This window comes from Xenopus laevis, chromosome 5L, assembly GCF_017654675.1.
Source record: "Xenopus laevis strain J_2021 chromosome 5L, Xenopus_laevis_v10.1, whole genome shotgun sequence".
In the NCBI taxonomy this organism is placed as follows: domain Eukaryota; kingdom Metazoa; phylum Chordata; class Amphibia; order Anura; family Pipidae; genus Xenopus; species Xenopus laevis.
In genome coordinates, this window is record NC_054379.1 from 23,711,947 (window position 1) to 23,736,914 (window position 24,968).

A 24,968-nucleotide genomic window follows, 5' to 3' on the forward strand; every position below is an offset into this window, starting at 1 on the left:
GCGCCTTCGGTAACTAAGGAAACGAGGTCAAAAGAACACTCATGCGCAGATTTTAGACTTCCGCACTCGAGTTAGCGGTGAACTACGCATGCTCTGTTTGCACGTGTGGCGGAGTGAATAGCATGGCGACTCCGGGTTCGGTGCAGTTAATTCGGGAGCGAGTGGTGCTCGGGGAGTTCGGGCTCCGCAATGTGAGTGCTGAATAGCTGTGTTAATCTCTCATCGTTTAGATGTATCCGGGGGAAGGGAGACCAGCAGTGCCTGAACTATGGGTAGTCGGAAGGGACACGTGCCTAGGACGCAAAGCTTAGGGGGCACCAGGCACGTTTCTCATATACAGCCTACCTTTTGTCGGGCAAGTGTTATCTCAGTTTAAAGTGGGTGCGCACTGCGATCTCTAAAGTCAAAGGGGGTCATTTATCAACACTGGGCAAATTTGCCCATGGGCAGTAACCCATGGCAACCAAATTGCTGCATTCATTGTTCTACTTGCAGCTGGCTTTAAAAAGCTAATCACTGATTGGTTGCTATAGGTAACTGCACATGGGCAAATTTGCCTAGTGTTGATAAATGAGCCTCTGTGCTTTGCGCGCTGCTGCTATGGTGTCCGAAGTGGCCGGTTAGTTTGCAATGGGTCACCACCTGGCTCTACACTGAATAGCAACATATGCTTGTAAAGACGCACAGACACCAATCACAGCTGCTGCCTGGTAGTCTGGGAAAGAAAATAATCCCCATCTTGTGATTAGGAAATGATGTTTAATATCTGGTGCCAATACTGGATTCCCTTGCTGGGTTATAAACTGTTCAGTGGTATTGTGCACCGGCTATCCACACAGCAGCACGTTCACCCTGTCACTCTGGAATCTGTTTGAGGCTGAAGGGCCCATAATTTAACCATTTTGTGTATCCTGCAGGTTCACACCACAGACTTCCCTGGCAATTACATGGGCTACGACGACACATGGAACCAAGGGAGATTTGAGAAAGTGAGTTTGATTCAGCTTTCCCTTATCCCCATTACTTGTATCACTGCCAGCCCTTATGTACCCTCCGTGTGCTCATGATCATTTTGAACGGCAACCCCCTTGTACCACTCTTTGTAGAACCCAGTGTCCTGATTTCTCTTCCTCTGCCTTTAGAATTTTCGAATAGACATAGTGAAGATGGAAGACGACATCCTGGAATTCGACATGGTCGGAATTGACGCTTCCATAGCAAATGCATTCAGACGAATTCTCCTATCGGAGGTACCTTTCTACCTATGTGCATGGAGCGAGGGGGCTGACTGAGACTATGCATTGTTAGTTCTGTGCACCTGTAGTATACATGGTAACTGCACACATGGCAAGTGCTGGGCACTAGATTGTATAAACGATTTGCAAATAACCCATTAGTTCTTCTACCCCTCATTCCCATTCCGCTACCCCTCATGTACTTTGTCTTATTGGTCAGGTGCCGACGGTTGCTGTGGAGAAGGTTTATGTTTATAACAACACATCTATCATTCAGGATGAGATTCTGGCACATCGGCTGGGTCTTATTCCCATCCGGGCAGATCCGCGCCTGTTTGAGTACCGCAGTGCAGGTGAGGGAAGAGGCAGAGTGCATGTAAGAGTGCAGCATGTTGCCATTGTATTTGCCCAAACTTTTTATTTTATTTTTTTTGCCCCTTCCCATCAGATGATGCTGAGGGAACGGAAATAGATACCCTGCAGTTTGAATTGAATGTCAAGTGCACTAGAAACCCCAGAGCATCTAAAGACTGCTCCGACCCCAATGAGCTCTACTTGAACCATAAAGGTGATCATCCTGTCGTATGATCTTGGATCCCAGAATCTCATTGGGTGTCCTTATTCCATAACCACTGGCCCCTCTCTCTCTGTCTCGTAGTCTACACCGGTCACATGAAATGGCTCCCACAAGGCAACCAGGTCGACCTGTTCCCTGAGACGGACCCACCTCGGCCTGTCCATAAAGACATTCTGATTGCTCAGCTGCGCCCTGGTCAAGAGATTAATGTTATCATGCACTGTGTGAAGGGCATCGGTGAGTGAGAGGTCCATGGATATCTGCTTATCTGCATATCTGCTTGGCATGAAACCTGGCCTAATTCAGTTGACGTTTTCCTTGCTGTACAGTTGGTGCCTAGGAGATTGGGGTTGGTTCTGTTAAGTAAAACTTCTCTTTTCTTCGGCAGGTAAAGACCATGCCAAATTCTCTCCTGTGGCCACTGCCAGTTACCGGCTCCTTCCTGAGGTCACTCTGTTGTCCTCCATAGAGGGGGAGCTGGCAGACAAATTGCAAGGCTGCTTCTCTCCTGGAGTCATTAGTGTGGATGAGGTGAACGGTAAGTGTTCTTTATTGGAGAGGGTTAGTCAGAGCTTTAGATTTTCTATGTGGGATTGGATCTTTATTGCTCCTTTCTATTGCATCCACTTGTTTCTTCTAGGAAAAAGAGTCGCCAGGGTAGAAAATGCACGGATGGACACCTGCAGCCGGGAAATCTTCCGCCACGATGATCTGAAGAACCTTGTGCGAATGGCGCGTGTCCGAGACCATTACATCTGTAAGTGCAAAACTCTGGGATGGTATTGTTTCACCTCGAGCTTTACATTCCAATTACAGTAGAACCCTCATTTTATGTATTTCAGGGGACCAGTAAAAAATGGTGTAAAATCCAGGAAAATGTAAAATTAGGGAAATGTATTATGCATAATATATAGGTGGGACCACTACAACAATGTAAAATTAGGGAATGGAAAGGGCCATTTAAAGGACCATCAAAAAAAATGTTTAAAAATTCGTTATGCACTTTGTCAAAAATAATATAAATGCAAGTTATACACTAAATGGCAGTGTGCTGGGAGTTTCCTTAAATGAGAAGGATCTTGGGGTCTTTGTAGATAACACGTTGTCTAATTCTGGGTAAAGTCATTCTGTGGCTACTAAAGCAAATAAAGTTCTGTCTTGCATAAAAAAGGGCATTCACTCAAGGGATGAAAACATAATTATGCCTCATCTGGAGTATGCAGTGCAGTTTTGGACTCCAGTCCTTAAGAGGGATATAAATGAGCTGGAGAGAATGCAGAGACTAAGTGCAACTAAATTGGTTAGAGGGACGGAAGACTTAAATTATGAAGGGAGACTGTCAAGGTTGGGGTGGTTTTCTCTGGAAAAAAGGCGCTTGCGAGGGGACATGATTACACTTTACAAGTACATTAGAGGACATTATAGACAAATAGCAGGGGACCTTTTTACCCATAAAGTGGATCACCGTACCAGAGGCCACCCCTTTAGACTAGAAGAAAAGAACTTTTCATTTGAAGCAACGTAGGGGGTTCTTCACAGTCAGGACAGTGAGGTTGTGGAATGCACTGCCGGGTGATGTTGTGATGGCTGATTCTGTTAATGCCTTTAAGAATGGCTTGGATGATTTTTTGGACAGACATAATATCAAAGGCTATTGTGATACTAAGCTCTATAGTTAGTATAGTTATGGGTATATAGAATTTAATTAAAAGTAGGGAGGGGTGTGTGTATGTTTGCTGGGTTTTCATTTGGAGGGGTTGAACTTGATGGACTTTTGTCTTTTTTTCAACCCAATTTAACTATCTTAGTGCACAACGAAAAATAAACACCAAGACAAATGAAACTTTTAAACAGCAAAGCCTTTATTAAGAAATAACTTACAGAATGTACACTTCCGCTCCTCTTCAGAAAAGGCGACCATCCTTTCTGCAGCGATCGATTTCTCCTCCCTGGCTATTCACTGACAGGCATCACCTTCATCCACCTCCCGGAGTCCAGCAGCAACAATGTCACGGGCTCTCCTCTCCTGCGATTTCCTGGCTCCTCTCGCTTCTTTTCCACTGGCCTGGCCGGCTAGAGTCTCCCGACGCACACTTGTTCCTGCTACTGTTGTGCGAGGGAAACAAGCTAAGCCTCCCACTGTGCATCGGCTTCCCTCCTCCGCTCTCCTCGCCTCCCTCTCAGTCTCCCCTCCCTAAAACTTCCTGCGAGAAAATAGAAATTTTGATATTGAAATAAATCAGCCGGGATCACAGAATCATCTGGGAGCAAATCTGATTTAAATTGAGCCTGCTGCACATGGCTTCTCTAATTATTTCTAATAATCCTGCAAACGAACCAGGAAAAGAGACACCAGTTTAAACATCAAATTTTTTCCCGAATCCAGGCACTTTAGCACTGGAACAATTCTCAGTGTGGCTGATTGCTTGTTTCTGCTAATCCCGGGCACAGGGTGGGCATGGAGTGGAGAACACATGCATTTTTATGTCTTCTACTAATAGAGGCAGAGAGCTCGTTAAAGTCCTGTTTACATTTGACTTGTAGAGGGCAGAGAAGTTCCCTCAGTTTCCTGGCTGAGAGCAGCGCTCGGGAAACACCGTATAGCTCGTCTGAGCCAGACTCCCGTGCTTCTGTGACACAGTAGGAGAGGAGAGGGAAGCTGATGCACAGTGAAAGGCTGGGAGGCTTAGCTTGTTTCCCTCGCACAACAGTAGCAGGAACAAATGTGCGTCTGGAGACTCTAGACGGCCAGGCCAGTGGAAGGGAAGCGAGAGGACCCACTGCTGCTAGTTGAGCGCCGCCAGCACAGGAACAAACTTGACGCTGCTGTCACACCAGGTGCCGTGAAACTGCAGGAGAGGAGAGCCCGTGACATTGCTGCTGCTGGACACCGGGAGGAGGATAAAGGTGATGCCTGTCAGTGAATAGCCAGGGAGGAGAAATCGATTGCTGCAGTATGGATGGTCGCCTTTTCTGAAGAGGAGCAGAAGTGGACATTCTGAAAGTTATTTCTTAATAAAGGCTTTGCTATTTAAAAGTTTCATTTGTCTTGGTGTTTATTTTTCGTTGTGCACTAACGAATTTTTAAACTTTTTTTTTTTTTTTTTTTTTTTTTTGATGTTGCTGGTCCTTCAAGAGTCAGCAAAACATCCTCAAACCATCTTGCTGTCTCATTCTCTGACAAACATATAAACTTCTCAAACTTTGTTTCCTTTCTGTAGCTTTTCCATTCTGTAGGAGTCTTGTCCTTCTGAGGTTTCTGAGCAGAGACATGAGCTAAAGCATGTGCACTAGTAGTCACTTCCTTGTGTGGCACCCATTCAGCTGTGACTTTATCTGTTCCACCAGCTAATACTGGGCCACTGATCTTGTGCTACCAGACCTTTTCCCATCACAGTTCTTCTTCCCTGTTTCTTGAGAATCTTTCATTCGGCCATGCACCCACACCTGCCTCCCATGGTGACTGCTTAGTGTCTGAAAGAGTGACCTAGAGGCAGTCTTTGTATTTCAGGGCAAATAGGCAAGCTCTCAGAAGCTACCAGTTGTACATTAGTAGCAGGTACTCCGACAGTGCTAACATTAAGGTGAAGACACAGTATCTGGTGTGGGGAATCATCTCTATTAGATCTGGATTAATAGAATTCACAGTTATTTCAAATAACTTACAATACATATCTAGTAGAAGTAAATCTAGAGCAGCTGGATTTGCTGATTAATCATTGAAGACGTTTCACTACTCATCCGAGCAGCTTCTTCAGTTCTACTTACTGGTACAGAAAATACTCATCATATAAACAATTCCAATAACCAATCACAGTGGTGCAGTGTTGCTATCCAGAGAGGTGACAAGTGAAACTCACAGAGGTTGTGAATACTGTGTAGTTACTAGGGATGCACCGAATCTGGGATTCGGCCAGGATTCTGCCGAATCCTTCTTTTCCCCTGCCGAACAAATCCTAATTTGCACATGTAAATTAGAAGTGGGGAGGGAAATTGTGTGACTTTGTCACAAAACAAGGAAGTAAAAAATGTTTTCCCCTTCCCACCCATTAGAATTCGGTATTCGTCCGAATATGTCCTGAAGGATTCAGGGGTTCGGCCGAATCCAAAATAGTGGATTCGGTGCATCCCTAGTAGTTACTGTAGTTAGAATTGCCAATGTGCCATACAACTGAGACAGGTGTTACTTGTGAGAGTTGCATGAATGGAGGTAAAGATGTTAGAACAACATTGTATGTAGCAGTCAGGTGGTGTCAAAGGACTCTTTTTGCACCTCGTTCAAACCAGTGGGCCCCTCTGTCCAAAATGTGAACATTATCTTCAAAGGAGAATCCCTTGTCTTTTAGGTGTAGAAAGACACCCTCCTATGTAGAGTTCACCCTCCTATGTTGGGCCGTCCGCTTTGGGAGCAGTTGTTTTGTCTCCCCAATGTATAGATTTGTGCACTCCTCGCTACACTGGACTGTGTATACCACATTGCTTTGTTTTGGTTTTGGCTCCTTTGGGTGTACCTGTTTTTGTCTGTGTGTTGCTAGGTTTGATTAACACAGGGATGTGATGTTTGTTGAAAGTCCCTCTGAATTTCTCGGACACTCCGGCTACACATATTGAGCTTACTCTGTGTCTCGGGGGCTACACATATTGAGCTTACTCTGTGTCTCGGGGGCAGTTATTTATTTTCCTGTTCTTGTTGGGCTGTTTTGTTACTGTTTTGACAAAGGCCCAGCCTGGGTAGCCATGCACTTTCAATGCTTGTTTGTTCTCCTTGTCTTTAAACTCTTATCAGGCATCTAGCTTGTGTTCCAGTGGGTGGTGGGAATCAAACATCAGATATTGATCGTATGAGTGGGTTTTCTGTATGTTTCTGTTTTCAAGTTAAACCCCCCCCCCCTCCTCTTGGATGGATATCAAACAGTCCAAAAAGGCAAATTTGTTCACATGGACATCCTCCCTTGTGAACTTGATGTTAATGTGTTCTGTAAGGACCACAATTTCATGAGCTCTGATTTTGATCCAAGTGTCATCTATATACCCGAACCAGTGACTTGGTGTAGTTCCCTTGAATGTATGTAAGGTCCTCCTTTCCACTTCATCTGTTTACAAGTTTGTCACAATTGGACTTACTGGAGAACCCATTGCACAGCCATGTTTCAGTCTGTAGAAGTGGTCCTTAAAATACAAATGTCACATTACACATTCCTGATTTGTATCAGCTGCAATTCTACCAGATGTGCTAAAATCTCTCTTACTCTCTACAGTCTCTGTAGAATCCACAGGAATCCTGCCCCCAGATATCCTGGTGAGTGAGGCCATCAAGGTTCTGATGGGGAAATGCCGCCGATTCTTGGACGAGCTGGATGCAACGCAGATGGACTGAATAATTCTATAGAGCAAGGAGCTCACAGGCTACAGTCTCCTGTATTCTAATAGTATTTAGCTCTGGGCCAGAACCTTGAATTCCTGATGGGTCTATTGTGACTGAACTTTCTGCAGAAAACTCCACAGTTTCTATCTAGTGCTCCACCTGGCATAGTCATACCATCTACACATCGCCAAACTGACAGCCATGATAAATTTATAATGGAACAATGCTGCAGGCAGACATACTACCAAAATAAGAGCCAAGATACAAAGCCAGGAGGCCTTTGAATCCAAGAGAAAATTCAGCTCTGTGTGGGGCTCTTCTTACTCGTGGTAGCAATGCTGAGGATAGACCCATATGGGATGAGCATGGTCCTTTTTTCTGAAGTGACAATGTATCTTTGGATATTGACTAAAGCTTATGCTGGGAATTACACACAAAAACCTCATTCTTCCCAGCCAGATAATGGGGGTTTCCGTTGTCCTAAAATATCCCTGTATGTTTGGCAGCGACTGTACGAAGGGTCAAACCCCACTTGAAGGGGCCACATAGCGGTCTCGTGTCAGTCTGTTGTGTAACCCAAAACATGTATCGTTAAATAAAATCAGAGGTGATGCTATACAGCTAACTAGGTGTGTATGTGGTGTGGCTTTGTTTAAGGGGTGCATTAATATAAACACCCACTGTAGAGAAGTCACAGGCTGAGCCAATCAGGTAATCGGGTACATAGCTGGCTGTATCTGTGCCCATACAGGGCTAATCGAACTGAGGGGGGGGCACATTAGCATATGTACACATCAGGGGGGCACAGTGGGGACAGTTGTCCCAGGCCCGGCCAAATCTAAGGTGATGGGGCGGGGCACTCTTCAAAAACCTGGGGCACCCTTAAGTGTGTACGGACTGCGCCCTGAAGTGGTGAAGGGAGATGTGGCAGAAAGAAATGAAGCGGCGGCAAGAACCGAAGTCATAGAAAGACCTGAAGCCCGAAAGTAGCCGAATGCTTTAGAACAAGGCCGAAGAATCTGCCATCGCCGAGGACAAGGAAGAACCTACGGTAAGTTCCACTGAGTCCAAATGGGTTTCTTTTTTTTTTTTTTTTTTTTTAAATACCTGGCCACCAATGTGTTTTTTATTTTTTTTTTTTATTTATTTATTTTTTTTAAATTTTACATGGGGCCACTGACCACCAATGTTTTTTGTTTTTTAATCTTCTATGGGGGCCTGTGACCACCAATGCTTTTGTTTTACTTGTAAGAGGGGGGGCTTGGCCACCAATTTTTTTTAAAAACATTTCTATTTGGCACCTATATATAAATATATATTATTTTTATTTATGAAGGGTGGGGTGTGTGCCCCCCCCCCGAAACGTTAATGTTTGGTGGCTGAATAAAAGGGGATATTCCCCGACTGCATTAATCAGCGTGTGTGTGGATCCGTTTCTTATATACATTGGTTGCTAAGGGACCCGGCCGGGTCAACGGAAGGAACGCACCACCAATTGCAGGATTGGTGAACTACAGGTGTGCGGTAGGAGAATTACATTGCAAGCCTGAATTAAAGCCATGCGCTAAAGAAATAACCATAGCTAGCACTGGTGAGGGTGTAGAATCCCTCTGGGTAGAGATTTTGACTGGGCAAAAGGTTACAAAAAGAATTATCATTGGTGTATGCTATAAACCACCTCGTGTAAGTGTCGAGTATCAGTGGCGTAACTAGACCCCCAAGGGCCCTGGTACAGAAATTTACAACTGCCCCCCCCAAAGGGATTGTTCACCTAGGAGTTAACTTTTAGTATGATGCAGAGAGTGATATTCTGAGACTATTTGCAATTGTTTTTCATTTTATTTTATTTGTGGTTATTTAGCTTTTTATTCAGCAGCTCTCTGGTTGCTAGGGTCCAAATTCCCCTTGCAACCATGCCCTGATTTGAATAAGAGACTGAAATATGAAAAAGAGATATGAATACATAAATGAGTCATTAAAAAGTAGCAACAACAGTAAATGTAAAAGTTACACTTAAAAAGAACACGTAAAATTGAGCTTTCACTGTATTATTATGATATACAGGATAATGTACCCCCTTCTGTAAATTATAAGGATATTAGAAGTCACTGAGGGGTTGTTCTGTGACCATATAAAGACACAAGGCTGCAGGCTGAGTTATACAACGGAACTCTGAGTATCACTTGTGTATTATAAGGGATAATGTACCTCCTACTGTAAATAAGGATATTAGAAGTCACTGAGGGGTTCTGTGACCATTGTGCTTAGTACAGGGGAATACCTATGCTGCCATAGTTTTATGGGATCTCTCTGTACAGACTATGAGCAAACTTAGGGGCTGTTCCTGCTGAATTTAGGCAATGTAGTGTAGATTAGCACACCCACCTTGTCGATAAGTGAAGATGTGCCTGGTGCACGTGGGTGGAGGCTCGGCAACCCCCCAAAGCAGTAATGTAGAAAGAACCTCACGGCACACAGGTCTGCATGAAGTTTTCAGTGATTAATTGAAGCGGAGTGTACTGCAACATTTCGGGGTGACCCCCTTTGTCATGCAGTGCACTCCGCTTCACTGAAAACTTCCTGCTAAATTTAGACCATGCCCACTATGGTAGAAATATTAAATATAGTGATAGCTAAACATTTCTTTTAGCTGTACCTAAAGCACAAATCTCATCATTCTGAGATAAAAGACACTGATGCAATTTAATTATTAAAACATTAAGCAGAATAAACACAGTTGCAGTTCCATGTATAATAGCACAGAACACAGTAAGAATTTCATTTTTAATACCCCCAGAACTCATAGTAGGATGATACAGTGGCAATTCCATGAATAAATAACCCCAGAAATCACATAAGGTAGCACACTGTCAATTCCATGTACAGATACCCTAAATTTTATAATAGGAGGACAGAAATGAAATTTTTGCTATTGAAATTAAGGAAAGGGTTAAAACCACAATGCAGTGTAATAAATGTGATTTGTATCCTTACCAGCCTGCCTTCTTTCTTTCTTCACTGTTAGTCTTGGGGATGGGTGGAGAGGAGGAACCTGCAGCAGCAGCGCCACTGTCTGCCATCCATTCATCCTGCCTGTTAGAGTCCTGGACAATTTGAACTAATACTAGTGCCATTTTTCCCCTCTCAACCCCCCCCCTGCACACACTCTCTCAACCCCCCCCTGCACACTCTCTCTCAACTCCCCCTGCACACTCTCTCTCAACCACCCACACACTCTCAACCCCTCCATTCTCTCAAACCCCCTGCACATTTTCAACCCCCCCTGCACACTCTCAACCCCTCCATTCTCTCAAACCCCCCTCCATTCTCTCAAACCCCCCCCCACTCTCTCAAAACCCCCCACTCTCTCAAAACCCCCCCACTCTCTCAAAACCCCCCCACTCTCTCAAAAAACCCCCACTCTCTCAAAAAACCCCCACTCTCTCAAAACCCCCCACTCTCTCAAAAAACCCCCACTCTCAAACCCCCCCCACTCTCTCTCAAACCCCCCCCACTCTCTCAAAAAAAAACCCCACTCTTTAAAAAACAAACAAAAAAACCCACTCTCTCAAACCCCCCCACTCTCCCCCATTCATCCTGCCTGTTAGAGTCCTGGACAATTTGAACTAATACTAGTGCCCTTTTCCCCTGTTGAATTTGGCAGTCATTTATCCTGCCTGCACACTCTCTCAACCCCCCCCCTGCACACACTCTCTCAACCCCCCCTGCACACTCTCTCTCAACTCCCCCTGCACACTCTCTCTCAACCACCCACACACTCTCAACCCCTCCATTCTCTCAAACCCCCCTGCACATTTTCAACCCCCCCTGCACACACTCAACCCCTCCATTCTCTCAAACCCCCCTCCATTCTCTCAAACCCCCCCCACTCTCTCAAACCCCCCCACTCTCTCAAAACCCCCCCACTCTCTCAAAACCCCCCCACTCTCTCAAAAAACCCCCACTCTCTCAAAACCCCCCACTCTCAAACCCCCCCCACTCTCTCTCAAACCCCCCCCACTCTCTCTCAAACCCCCCCCAACTCTCTCAAAAAAAAACCCCACTCTTTAAAAAACAAACAAAAAAACCCACTCTCTCAAACCCCCCCACTCTCCCCATTCATCCTGCCTGTTAGAGTCCTGGACAATTTGAACTAATACTAGTGCCCTTTTCCCCTGTTGAATTTGGCAGTCATTTATCCTGCCTGCACACTCTCTCAACCCCCCCCCCCCTGCACACACTCTCTCAACCCCCCCTGCACACACTCTCTCAACTCCCCCTGCACACTCTCTCTCAACCACCCACACACTCTCAACCCCTCCATTCTCTCAAACCCCCCTGCACATTTTCAACCCCCCCTGCACACTCTCAACCCCTCCATTCTCTCAAACCCCCCTCCATTCTCTCAAACCCCCCTGCACTCTCTCAAAACCCCCCCACTCTCTCAAAACCCCCCCACTCTCTCAAAACCCCCCCACTCTCTCAAAACCCCCCCACTCTCTCAAAACCTCCCCCCACTCTCTCAAAACCCCCCACTCTCTCAAAAAACCCCACTCTCAAACCCCCCCACTCTCTCTCAAACCCCCCCAACTCTCTCAAAAAAAACCCCCACTCTTTAAAAAAACAAACAAAAAAACCCACTCTCTCAAACCCCCCCACTCTCTCAAAACCACCCCCACTGCCTCAAACCCCCCCCCCACTCTGCCACTATATTTATATATACCGGGTCTGTATATCAGCCAGGGTCAGACTGGCCTGGGCCGGCTCCAGTGGGCCCTGTAGGCCCGGAACCGCACTCTGCAGCAAAAAAGCTAATGCGCATGCGCAAGTGTACACCTGCTAACTCGCATGCGCGAACGCACGCTTGCGTACATGGGTTACCGGACGGGAGCTAGTGAGGCAGCATCTCCCGGCATATTGAGGGGGGCCCTGAGGCAGAAGCCCTAGTGGGCCCCCGGACCCTGAAGCCAGCAGATAGTTAGTGGGGGAGGAGATGTCTGCAGGGACAGGTATTTTTATGCTGGTGCCACGGAGTAGCCGTCAGTAGTTCCGCCACTGTCGAGTATGAAGCCCAGCTACTCTTGACGATACAAGCGGCTTCACAGCTGGGTCAAGTTGTTGCTATGGGTGACTTCAATTATCCAGACATTGACTGGGGTAATGGGGTTGCCAAGACAGAAAAAGCTAGTAGGTTTGTAAATATGCTGAATGACAACTTTTTATTCCAGCTCGTTCAAGAACCTACTAGGAATAACTCTCTTTTGGACCTTGTAATAACTAATAATGCTGAACTCATCTCTAACATTTGTGTGGGTGAGCATTTAGGGAATAGTGATCATAACATGGTCTCCTTTGAGATTCTGTTGCAGAAGCAATTCTATAAGGGAGTAACTAAAACACTAAATTTCAGACGTGCAAACTTTGACAGTATAAAGGCATCTCTGCAACATATTAAGTGGGAAATGCGTTTCACAAGGTTAAACACAGAACAAAAAAGGGAAGTCTTTAAAATGCTGCTTAATAAATATACTTGTCAGTATATTCCACTTGTAAACAAGGATAGTTGTTGCAAAGCAAAACCTTTTTGGTTAAATAGAAGCGTTGGTGTTGAGGTGGGTAAGAAAAGATGTGCTTTTAAGGCTTTCAAGTTAGCTGGGACAGCCAAATCATTTATAAGGCACAAGGAGGCCAATAAATCATGCAAAGAAGCTATAAGGCAAGCTAAAATTGATATAGAAAAGGATATTGCAGCAAGCAGTAAAAAAATCCAAAATTATTTTTTAAATATGTTAATAGTAAAAAAATGAAGCAGGAAGGGGTGGGGCCCTTACTATCAGAGGGGGTCAGCCGGTTGATGAAAACAAAATAAAAGTGCAGATTCTGAACTCACATTTTTCATCTGTCTACATACATAAATGAGGAACCAGTAAGTGAAGGTTTCCTTCTTAATCGTCCCAATACAGTAATACAACTAATGATGCATGGTTCACACATGAGGAAATTCAAAAGAGACTAGAACATGTTAAGATTAACAAAGGTCTGGGGCCAGATGGTGTTCATCCCAGGGTACTTAGCGAGCTTAGCTCTGTGATTGCCAAACATCTTTACTTAATTTTTCAGGATTCATTGAGATCTAGCATAGTGCCGAGAGACTGGCGAATTGCTAATGTGGTGCCTCTATTCAAAAAAGGATCCCGTTCTCAGCCTCAAAACTATAGGCCAGTTAGTCTGACGTCAGTGGTAGGAAAGCTTTTCGAAGGGTTAATAAAGGATAAGATACTGGACTTCATAGCAAATCATAATACTATGAGTTTGTGCCAGCATGGTTTTATGCATAATAGATCTTGCCAGACTAACTTAATTTCTTTTTATGAGAAGGTAAGTAGAGACCTCGATTCTGGGATGGCAGTGGATGTGATTTACTTAGACTTTGCTAAAGCATTTGCCACACAAAAGGTTACTGGTTAAATTAAGGAATGTTGGCCTGGAACATCGTATTTGTACCTGGATAGAGAACTGGCTAAAAGATAGACTTCAAAGAGTGGTGGTAAATGGAACATTTTCTAATTGGACCAGTGTTGTTAGTGGAGTACCGCGGGGCTCTGTACTAGGTCCCTTGCTTTTCAACTTGTTTATTAATGACCTGGAGGTGGGCATTGAAAGTACTGTTTCTATTTTTGCAGATGATACTAAATTGTGCAGAACTATAGGTTCCATGCAGGATGCTGCCACTTTGCAGAGTGATTTGTTTAAATTGGGAAACTGGGCAGCAAACTGGAAAATGAGGTTCAATGTTGATAAATGCAGGTTATGCACTTTGGCAAAAATAATATAAATTCAAGTTATACACTAAATGGCAATGTGTTGCTAGAAGATCCTGGGATCTGGGGCCACTAGTGAGACAGATTTCAAGATTAAACAGATTAAGACCAGTCACCCCCAAATAGATTGGTCTGAAAACCCAGCTTGAATGGATGTTGTGGTGAGATAGAGAAGCAAAGACTTTTTGCTGTCCACATAATCTTGGAACTATGGCTGAAACAACAGTGTTTTCCTCAATGTGGGGCCCTGATCAACGGTTGAATCACCAAGATGGGAATTGTTGAAATGTTACCAAAATAAACCAAAGAAACATTGATGGATTTTTCTTTGTATAAACAATAGCAAGCAGTGTCTGGGGCCTTTCACTGTAGGAGTAAAGATTTGCAGAAAAAAAATTGTGGCAGTAACTGCTAAGGGACCATGTGTACAGAGCTTAGTACAGCCTTAGCCAGGCCATTTAGAAGGCCACTTTTAACCTTTCCAGACATTTGTAGCATCCATGATGTGGGATCTGGATAATGTGGCAATCTGGGTGGCTAAGTGGATCCACAAATTGCAAACCTTTACTCCACAGGGGTTAAATATAGATATAAATCTGAGAGCATTTTTATAAAACTCAATCAAGGCCTATTGGACCAATAAAAAAGTATAAAATAAACATACGCTATAGTTTAGTTAAAGATGGTAGCACTAATGAGGTTGGAACGAATAGTAGGAATGAAACGCAGATATCATTTTTAATAGTAAAATGAAAAATTTTAAAGCACAGAACAATATAAAAAAGAAATATAAATAATAATAGATAACTGAACACACGGAGAAAGTAAAGTTAATGATTCATTCGCTTACACAAGCACTATTGCAATTGGGTGAAATATAATTTAAAAATAAAAGCATAGGAAATATAGATCTATAGAGGAAACAAGTGTTCTAAATCACAAAATATTCCAAATAGCACCATGTATTTGAAATTTTGATCCCATAGGTGAACTATAACTCTCACGATTGTATGTAACCACCATCTGTAAAGTGTGTATTTGAAAATTTGGATCCGATAGGTGAACTATAACTCTCATGAATGTATGTAACTAACCCTTGCACATCACAATAAAAGCAGTTTAATTCAAGCACGTTTGCAAATGCAAATGAGTGCCATCCTATTTTTCTAACGTATAACTACCCCTTGCATATTGTGTATAGCGATGCAGAACTGGTTTTAATTAACCAATCAGGCCCACCATAGTCAAAAAGGGAGAATCGATTAGCCACAATGATTGGAGGAAGCTTCCAGCTGTGGTCGAGATCTCCAAGGCAACCCATGTAACAGAGAAAGACCTGCATGGAAGTTACGCAAAACAGGAAGCGAGCGCACTGGAACGCGGAAATTAGGAATACGAACAGTTACCGAGACAACCGACCGGAATAGGTTTTTAAAAAGGGTGACATGGATTTTAGTAATTAAGCCTCTGATGAGGCTGTGAACAACAGCGAAACGCGTTAGATAAAGGAGAACGCACATCGGTCCAGTACAAGCACCACGAGGAGGTCTGAATCCGGCTGGTAACCACTATCCTCTGGGACTTTGTAACTACAGAAATTGTGATCATACTAAGGGAAAGAAATGTGAGTGTATTTATTGATGTTTTTAAGAAGTCATTTTAAATAAAACGATATTATACTATTTCCGGCTTTTATCCTTGCTCTGGAGTCCATAGAGGGTGCGAGGTCAAACTAGGATCGCACAGGAGGATTTAATAGACACGCTTGACCACGAGAGTGGTTTGTAAGTAGCCATTTTTTCTAAACGGTGGAGGTGTTCCAGATTTGAAACACGTAACCAACTGCCGCACTGGAGATCAATCTTCATTCTTTATTTGCACCCCTATAGTGTTTGTTCTCTCTAACCAGATGCATATTAGAGAAAGGGGAGCACTTCCAAAGTAAGTCATCTTAAAGCACTTTGTGATACCCCTCATTTTGAGTGAACATATTACGCTATGTTGGTTCCTAATTTCTGTTGCCACAGGCGCTGATCCCTTTGTATATATTTCCCTGGAAGTATACACATTCGTTTGGATTCTTTTTTCTACAGATAAAAGTTTGTGTATTTTAGGTTAGGTACATATTTATACTCTTAATGGAAAAGAAGAACACTGAGCAGTATTAGCAGATAACAAGTCTGGCAGTCTAATGCTACTATATATATATATATATTTTCAAAACTTTCCTTTATAGACTAGTAAGTTTTGGTTTCAAATATTTAAAAATATCCAAGCCACTTATACCCTTAATGGGACTGCACTAGGCAAATCCATTATGGAAAAGGACCTTGATAAACTTGGCTGTAGCAAGCAATGCCAGTCAGCAGCATCAAGGGCAAATAAGGTCTTGAGCTGTATTAAAAGGGGTATAGAGTCACGGGACAAGGAGGTCATTCTTCTACTTCAGGGCTGTCCAACTGGTGGCCCGCGGGCCGACCCCCTTTATATGGCCCTCCACATCAAAGTCTGCCTTCTGTGTCTGATTACCATATGTAAACTTTAAAAGGTATCACTACAGAGATTGACTTGTCCCTGCATTGTTTAAACCTCAAATTCACCCTGTATTGTTCACACCTGTGATCCCCCTGTATTGTTCACACTTGTGACACCTGTATTGTTCACTCCCCTAAAGACCTGTACTGTTCACACCTGAGACCCAGACTGAAACTGCCACATTGTTCATCTGTTCACACTTTATACAAAATGTTAATGGGGCACCAGCACTGTGTCACTGTATATAGTAAATATTAGACTGGTCCTGATTCCTGTCTCCTGCTCTGTTCTGCCTTCCCTCCCTGTGTGTGCCAGACTTTGGTATTTGTTCTGGGGGTTTGTTAGCATTTGAAAATTATTGTTAGTGGCCCCTAAAGTGTTTAATCATATGCTGGGGTACTGTATTATACACAGGGGAGGAGGAGGCATATGGATTTATAGGTATGTCTCATATGACTTAACTTTTTTCACATATGAGTGACATCCTTGCCAGGGCATGCACAAGGTAGTTTGGCACCTAGGCAAGAGCTTCACTCAGTGCCCCCCTGTCCTGCATTACCATTTCCCTTCTTACCATGATGGTTTTTAAATAAAGAGATCAAGTAAGTGTGCAACACTTTTTCATTTATATTACTGCCCCTGTACCAGCAAGCTCAGCAGCCATCCATCATACAGCCCTCCTGCAGCCATCATATTGCCCCCAATCTTTACCTGTGTCCGCAGCAGCCAAAAATAAATCTGATCACATCATATTGTCCCCAAGTATTTATGTACCTGTGCCAGTGCCCAGCCCAGCCCAGCAGCAACAGCAAACATATGGCCCCGGCCCAATCTGTACGTGGCTGTGCCAGCAGGAAGCTTCACACTTTACAGTAATAGAAAGAATGTCTTCAATTCAGTGCAACTGTGCAAGGCTGAGAGCAGCGAGAGTCACACCAGCAGCCCCCCAGCTCTCTGCCTCTCTCTGCCACCCAACCACATCAGTGACATCATTGACATGTGTACGCACGTCACGCTGCACGGCACAAAAGGAGCTATTACTTGCTGGCAAGAGTGGGAAGATGAAGGCGATGGATTCCACCCAACTGGGTGACCATGATTACTGAAACAAAGTATTAAATAAACGCTTGAAAAAATTAAAGAATGAAAAAAATCCCCTTAAAAGTGCGCCCCTCAATGATGGCGCCCTAGACAGCCGCCTACTCTGGTTTAAAGTGGGTGTGGTCTAAAAACAGGGAGTGGCTAACACTGGCTTCCGTTATCGGCCCTCCACCATGTAGATTATAAAAAATTCGGTCCTCGGTACCATAGAAGTTGGACAGCACTGTTCTACTTTATAGAGCACTGGTAAGGCCCCATCTAAAATATGCCGTACAGTTTTGGTCTCACTGACTTGTAGAGTAGCAATAAAGTTAATAATCTTTAAATAAATCAAACGTATAGAAATTGAGCAATCACAGAGAGGGATACCTAGTAATTTATGTATCCACTATGTCATTCTCCAGTTAACTAGTTCAGGTGCTAAAGTTATTAGAATAATATTAAAACTCAACCTTTATTGAATACATTAAAAAAGAAAATCATGCTGACAAAAAAACAAAACCCATCACTAAAAATTAACCACAGTGATGCTGGACCTGTCCATAAAATACAAAAAGATTAAAAGCACATAGGATGGAACAGTGGAGGAGTTGTGAACTGATAATTCTCAGTCACAGTGTTTTAAGGATCGTAACGATCAGGTGTGGGTTAATTCCGCTCTTTATGTGTCTATTTCAGTATTGTATATAGTACACCCTTTTACTCCAAGTTTCAAAATTATAGCCTTGAGGCAAGACTGACACTCAGTGTGAGTAATATTACTGAATTATCGTGCCACTTGCAAATTGGCAAAAAAACAACATACAAAACCTCAAAAGGTACTCCATGCCAACCCAAAACCTCCGATCCGTTCGTTCCCAGTTTTTTTAGCTAGCTACGTAGGAGCGCATGGGAGCTGGTCCCCCACCGTCCACCTATGCCACCCAACGCGTTTCACCAGTTACCTGGCTTCTTCAGGGGCATAAGTGAGTTGCGTGTGTCTTGAGCAGTTTTAAATAGAGCTCCGGTTACTTGCCGATTGTTGCCATCAATTACTTCCGCATATGTGCCGGGCTATTCTTGTGCACCTCTGCTTACTCAAGGATCATGTTGGAAATATGATAATGTGCATGCGCTGAGATCCGCCAGTGCTTACTTACGCCTAGTCTTATGCACTTTCACTTGCTCTTGGATCTCCTTGGAGGTGCGATCCTGCGCAAATGTGTATCTAAAATGATTATAACACTAAAATTAGATGATACGTGGTCTGTATTAGTTACATACTTGGGAATGAAGTCATTCAGTATTTTTGGGCAATGATGAAGAGGGGTCTGCATATTTTGACCCAAAGTATAGTTATTAATATAATTGTAAAAAATTTAATCATTGTACCTTATCATTGGGGATGCACCGAATCCAGGTTTCGGCCTTTTTCAGCAGGATACGGATTCGGCCGAATCCTTGTGCCTGGCCAATCCGAATCCTAATTTGCATATGTAAATTAGGGGTGGGTAGACAAATCACATGACTTTTCATCACAAAAGAAGATTTTTTTTCCACTTTTTCCTTTCCTGTCCCTAATTTACATATGTAAATTAGGATTTGTTCGGTGTTCGGAATCTTTCACCGGGGATTCGGCCGAATCCCAAATAGTGGATTCAGTGCATCCCTACTTATCATAGTAGTTAGCCAGGTACTTTTCATCGGGTTTGTATAATGACTTTGTATGAGTCTATCCTGTAAATTCTTACTTAGTCTGAAACTTATTTGAGGACGATTTCCTACAACTTCTCTGAGGTCTGCATCCTGTTTTAGGATATGCCAATGTTTTTGTAGGATATGCAAGATCTCTTTGTGTTGTGAGCTGTAGTCTCCAATGAGTCTAATTAATTTATTTTTATTTTCTCCCCTTTCTAGCGTCTTTTGTTGTTTCATAGGAATTAATAGATTGTTCCGATCAGATTCTAGGGCTCTTTTATATGCTCTCTTGAGGCAATTATGGCTATAGCCCCTCTGTTTAAACCTGTTATATAGTTTCTTGGCTTCTATTTTAGTCATCCAGGGTACTATCTCTTTATCTGGAGATATTGACCAGTGGGTAATACCTTTAATCAAATTATTTGGATGTTGGCTATTAGCCTGTAATAAATTATTAGTGGCTTAGGTCTTCCTGTAGACTGAAGTCTGAAGATTGTTGTCTTTATCCCGAAAGATATGAATGTCCAGAAAGTTTACTGCTTCATGGTTAATTTCTGAGGTAACTTGTAGATTAATTGTGTTTGTGTTCAGTTTCGTAACAAATTCATTGAACTTAGTAGTTGTTCCGGTCCATATCAACACTACATCATCTATGTAGTGTAGCCACAAGACGATGTACTGTGTGTATTCTGCTAGTTCTTCTCTGAAAACAAAATTGTGTTCCCACCATCCCAGATATAAATTGGCATAGGTGGGAGCACAGGTACTTCCCATCGTGGTTCTCCTTATTTGATGGTGGTACTTTCCATTGAAGGTAAAATAATTGTGTTTCAAAATGAACTGAAGTTCAAGAACAAAGAGGTTGTGTTTACTATATTGTTGGCCTCTCTGATTGAGGGTATCTTTTACTGCTTTTAACCCAATATCATGTATGATGCTTGTATATAAAGATTCAACATCTAGGCAAGCCAGAAATTGCTCTTTATGCCATCCATAGTATCTTGCACAAATGACGGTAAGTTGGTGACAAAAGGCTGAAGTATTTTGTCCACATAGATACTGCAGGGCTCCGATAGACTGCCAATGCCCGCCAGTATGGGGTGTCCTGGTGGTGTAGTGGATTTCTTGTGTATCTTTGGTATGGTGTAAAAAGTGGGAATGGCTGGTGATTTAACTCTCATGAAATCAAAATAATCTTTATTTAACAGATGCATATCTTTTGCATTTTGTAATATTGTCAACCGCTTCAATTGAAAATTTTGTGTCGGGTCTCCAGTTAATTGTATGTGGCAACTAGTATCCCTTAATTGGCGCATACACTCTTGTACATGTGATTGTCTCTCTTGTATCACAATATTCCCCCGTTTATCACTGGGCTTGATCACAATGTCCTCATTCTTTTCTAGTTGTGATAGGCCCTGCCTTTCTTTCCAGGACATATTGTGTGTGATTTGGGGCCTAGATTGTAATTTGAGATGCAGTTGTTTTAAGTCATGGGTGCATCCCTCAAAATCAAAATCTGTTTTGTCCCTATTGAATTTCTTCCATTTTCTGATTTTGAGTTCAGATGCCAGTTTATCTGTTAATCTTTTTCTAATTTCTTAAAGGCATCCTCATTCTTAAAGGGCACCTATCACAGCCAAAATCAAACACATATTAACAATATGACCAGTACAACATAAACACATTTAATCAAAATCCCTTACTTTGTCAAATGGGTTCTTTCACTGAGGGAGGCCATACTGACACTATAACAGAGACTATAATATGCAAATTTCAGGAGCATGCTCAGATTGTAACACTGCTTTGAGTATTCTACCCAGAATGCCTTGCTTTAGTAAACTCCTCCACTAGAAGTATCAGGAGATTTCCCTATCTTGTCCCCTGCTGGTGATGTTATTATGCAAATGAAGGACACACACTAACTTCCAGCAGGTGGCAGCACTACTGAACAGCAGCTAACAGAGGATTGGCTGATTTGAAAATAGCTTCAATTGAGTGAGAAACTCATAGCAGGAAAGACGCTGAACTTGTAAATACATTTGCGGTTGCTGTGACAACCAGAAGGCAGGAAACCGGAAGTGCGTAATCAATGGAACGCATGTGGAACGCAAGAGAAACGCGCATCACAGGAGAGGCACGGGACCTATGTGCAACACACCAGAAAGTATCCTAGGGTAATGAGGGATGATGCGCCTCTTAAGGGCGCTCCTGTAGAGACACTTCATGCCTCTGAGGAAGCCGATTGGTCGGTGAAACGCGTCAGGCGGAAGTGACGTCACAAGCAGAACACGGAGCAAACACCACGAGGGAGAGAGACGCCGGCACAATATCCTCCTTTGTTTTACAACTGGTGACATCTCCAAAAAAGAACTTGCTTACATGTGACAAAACCTTGCAAACAAATGTGAGTGTAAATCTTTTAATGTTTTTTAAAAATTTTTAATAAAACGCTATTGCACTATGTACCCTTTGTATTCCTATCTGGGAGCCCAATGGTGACTGACAGGAGGGGAGAATACAGGAAACCAAAACTACATGCGATAAAACTGCCACTGTCTTGTAAGTAGGCAATTTTACTAAATTTCGGTGAAGGATTCAGAAAACACTATTTTTGCTTCTACACATCTTGGGAAAGGAAGATCAGTATTAAAGGGAAAATAACATATTTTAATCCCTTTCTGATTTTTATTTTTTCACTTTTTATTTTTTCACTTTTCAATTTTTATACTTTTTCACCACAGGGTGTTCTAACAAATTGAAAATACTACACCATATTATGCCCCTGTTTTTTTGCTCTCTCCGTTTGCTCTAGGCGCTGTTCTACAAGGAAACATATATATTGTTCCAATTGGAATATATATATTTTTTTCACTTTTTCTGGAACTTTTTTCACGCAGTTGAGAGACTGAAAGAGAACGGCAGGAGGGGGATACTCTAAAGGGTTAACTTTTTTCTTTTTCATTGTATATTGTTTTGAAAATAGCTTAGAAGGATTGATAAGCAAGCAAGGAATTTCAACTGGGCATGTGGGAGATTTCAGAGCTGCAGTTGGCTGGGAAGATAGAGGTAGGAGGAGCCAGTGAAATCCAAGATGCCTGCCTCAGCTTGAACTGCAGTGGAGATAGGGGAGATCTTGCAGAAGGTATAGTGAGCTGATCATTTACATTATACAAACCGTTCTAACTGTTTTAAAAATCGGATTTCTTGAACTTTCACATAGTGTATTTACTTAAGAAATGATTTTAGTGATGATTGGTGCCCTTTAAAGGACTGGACAGATTTAAGATCAGATTCGACCAGTTTGTTAGTTTGCTCAAGTTGAGCTTCCTCAGTATCTTTAATGAGGTTCATTAATTCCAAAGAGCATTTAGTAAAGATATTGTTCCATTTATCATTTAATTCTTTGGTGCACAAATGCTCAGCTGGATTTAATTTTATTCTAAGACCTCTGGGCAGTATTTTATTAGTCAGATATTTTTCCCATGTAATTAATTCCCACCAGAGTTTCGTTTGTTTGTTTTACCATTCCTCATTGAGGTTTTTAAATAGATCAATCATTTTAGGACTACTTGTGCTATTGCTCAAAGAGTTTTGGTCTCCATCACTCAAACAGGACATTATTGTATTAGAGAGGGTACAGAGAAGGGCACTAAGCTGGTGAAAGGTAGGCGCTTAAGGGGTGATAACTATGTATAAATATATAAGGGAATCATATAATCTCTGCTTTATTTACTAGTAGGTTTTTCCAGCTGACAAAAGGTCACTCATTCCGAAGAAAAGCGGTTCTGCCTTAATATACCGAAAGGTTTTTTTTACAGTGAGAGCTGTGAAGATGTGGAATTCTCTCCCTGAACCAGTTGTACAGGCTAACAATACATTAGATAGCTTTAAGAAGGGGTTGGAAGGCTTTTTAGCAAGTGAAGGAATACAGGGTTATGGAAGACAGCTCAGAGCACAAGTTGATCCAGGGATTTAGTCCGATTGCCATTTTGGAGTCAGGAAGGAATTTTTCCCCCTCTGAGACAAATTGGAGGTTTTTTTTTGCCTTCCTCTGGATCAACTGGCAGATAGGCAGGTTAAAAAAAAGTAAAAAGGTTGAACTTGATGGATGTGTGTTACAATAAAGGAGGATTAAAGTGAGTACAAACAAAGCTAATAAAGAGCCTTTACTAAGATTAAAGGATCACCAAGTTGTGATTGCGTAGACTGGAGAAAAGGCAGTAAAGGGGGGATATGATCACTATTTATAAATATATAAGGGGCATTAATAAAATAGAGAAAATACAGATATTAGCAACTAAGCTGATAAAGGGAATGGAAGGGCTCAGTTATTGGGAAATACCAGCCAAGTTGTGATTGGTTACACTGGAGAAGAGGCAGTTAAGGGGGATATGATCACTATATATAAATAGATAAGGAGACTAATGAAATCGAGAAAGTAGAAAATTGGTATACTTACCATGAAATTTTAATTTCCAATAGTCCGTAAGGCAGCACACCAAGGGTTAACTCCAGTGTCTCTCCTGATAGGACAGGTAGCATAAAAATATTAAATTAGCAGCCTTTAAATCCCCTGACCACCCCTCCCCCTGCATGTTATTTATATAGCTCTCCCAAGAACAACACTACAACAATGCTGTAACACTTTATTTAATTTTGGGAGGGATATCTGTGCTGCCTTACGGACTAATGGAAATGAAAATTTCAGTGGTAAGTATACCAATTTTCTACTTACATTACGTACTACAGGCAGCACACCAGGGGAATTTGCTAGCTTCCCAGAACAGGGTGGGTTAGAGTAGCCTAAGGAAGTCCTGCTTGTAGAACTTTGCTGCCCAAGGCCGTATCTTTTGCGGACAAGATGTCTAGTTTGTAATGTTTAGCAAACGTATGCAGACTTCACCAAGTGGCTGCTTTACAGATATTTTGAGGAGACGTGTAACACCTTTCTGCCCATGAGGTAGCAACTCCCCTCGTAGAGTGAGCTCTCACAAATTCAAGTTTGTAGGTAAGATTAATAATCTCCTTAAGCCACCTTGCAATGGAAACTTTTGAATTCTTCTTGCTGAAGTTATAGCAGTTAAAAAGACAGCCTTTAAAGTAAGCATCTTAAGAGAAACCTCTTCTAGTGGTTCGAAGGGTGTAGAGCACAGCTTATTAAGGACCAAATTAAGATCCCATGTAGGAACAAATGATTTTACTCTAGGTCTTAACCTGGAAATTGCTTTTAGGAATCTTTTTATTAAAACATCTGCTGACAATCTCAAATTCAGATGAGCTGATAATGCTGAAACCTGAACCTTTAAAGTATTAGGTTGTAGCCCTTTTTCAAATCCTTCTTGTAAAAATTGTCAAATTTGTGGAATTTTCACCTCCAAAGGCACTAGACAATTTTGAATACACCATTTGGCAAAGATTTTCCAGACTCTCTCATATGCCTTAGATGTAGATTCCTTCCTTGCTGAAAGTAATGTTTCTATCACTTCATGAGACAAACCTTGTTTTAACAATGTCTAGCATTCAACAACTATGCCGTCAATCTGAGTCTCTGTATGTCTGGAAAATAAATTTTCCCCTGTGAAATTACATTCTTTTTCAATGGAAGAATCCAAAAATTGTTCTGAGAAAGACGTAACAATTCCGGGTAGCAGGAC

General features: G+C 42.4%; 1 protein-coding gene across 2 annotated transcripts; it reads left to right on the forward strand.

Moving 5' to 3' along the window:
* The first annotated feature begins 50 nt into the window (after window positions 1-50).
* On the forward strand, window positions 51-7,802 carry polr1c.L (RNA polymerase I and III subunit C L homeolog). 2 transcript variants are annotated; one of them, NM_001091768.1, is given in 9 exon segments: window positions 51-191; window positions 918-989; window positions 1,143-1,250; window positions 1,456-1,588; window positions 1,684-1,803; window positions 1,894-2,049; window positions 2,201-2,350; window positions 2,453-2,569; window positions 7,071-7,802. In NM_001091768.1, coding segments are annotated over 9 exon segments (1,044 nt in total). In that variant the 5' UTR covers window positions 51-122; the 3' UTR covers window positions 7,190-7,802.
* Window positions 7,803-24,968: the final 17,166 nt, after the last annotated feature.

Excerpts from the sequence above, each read along its gene's own strand:
- polr1c.L (XM_041562180.1), top strand. The coding sequence starts at position 123 with ATGGCGACTCCGGGTTCGGTGCAGTTAATTCGGGAGCGAGTGGTGCTC. Across the intron at positions 1,251-1,455 it reads GACGAATTCTCCTATCGGAG|GTGCCGACGGTTGCTGTGGA; the intron begins GTACCTTTCTAC and ends CTTATTGGTCAG. Across the intron at positions 1,589-1,893 it reads GTTTGAGTACCGCAGTGCAG|TCTACACCGGTCACATGAAA; the intron begins GTGAGGGAAGAG and ends TCTGTCTCGTAG.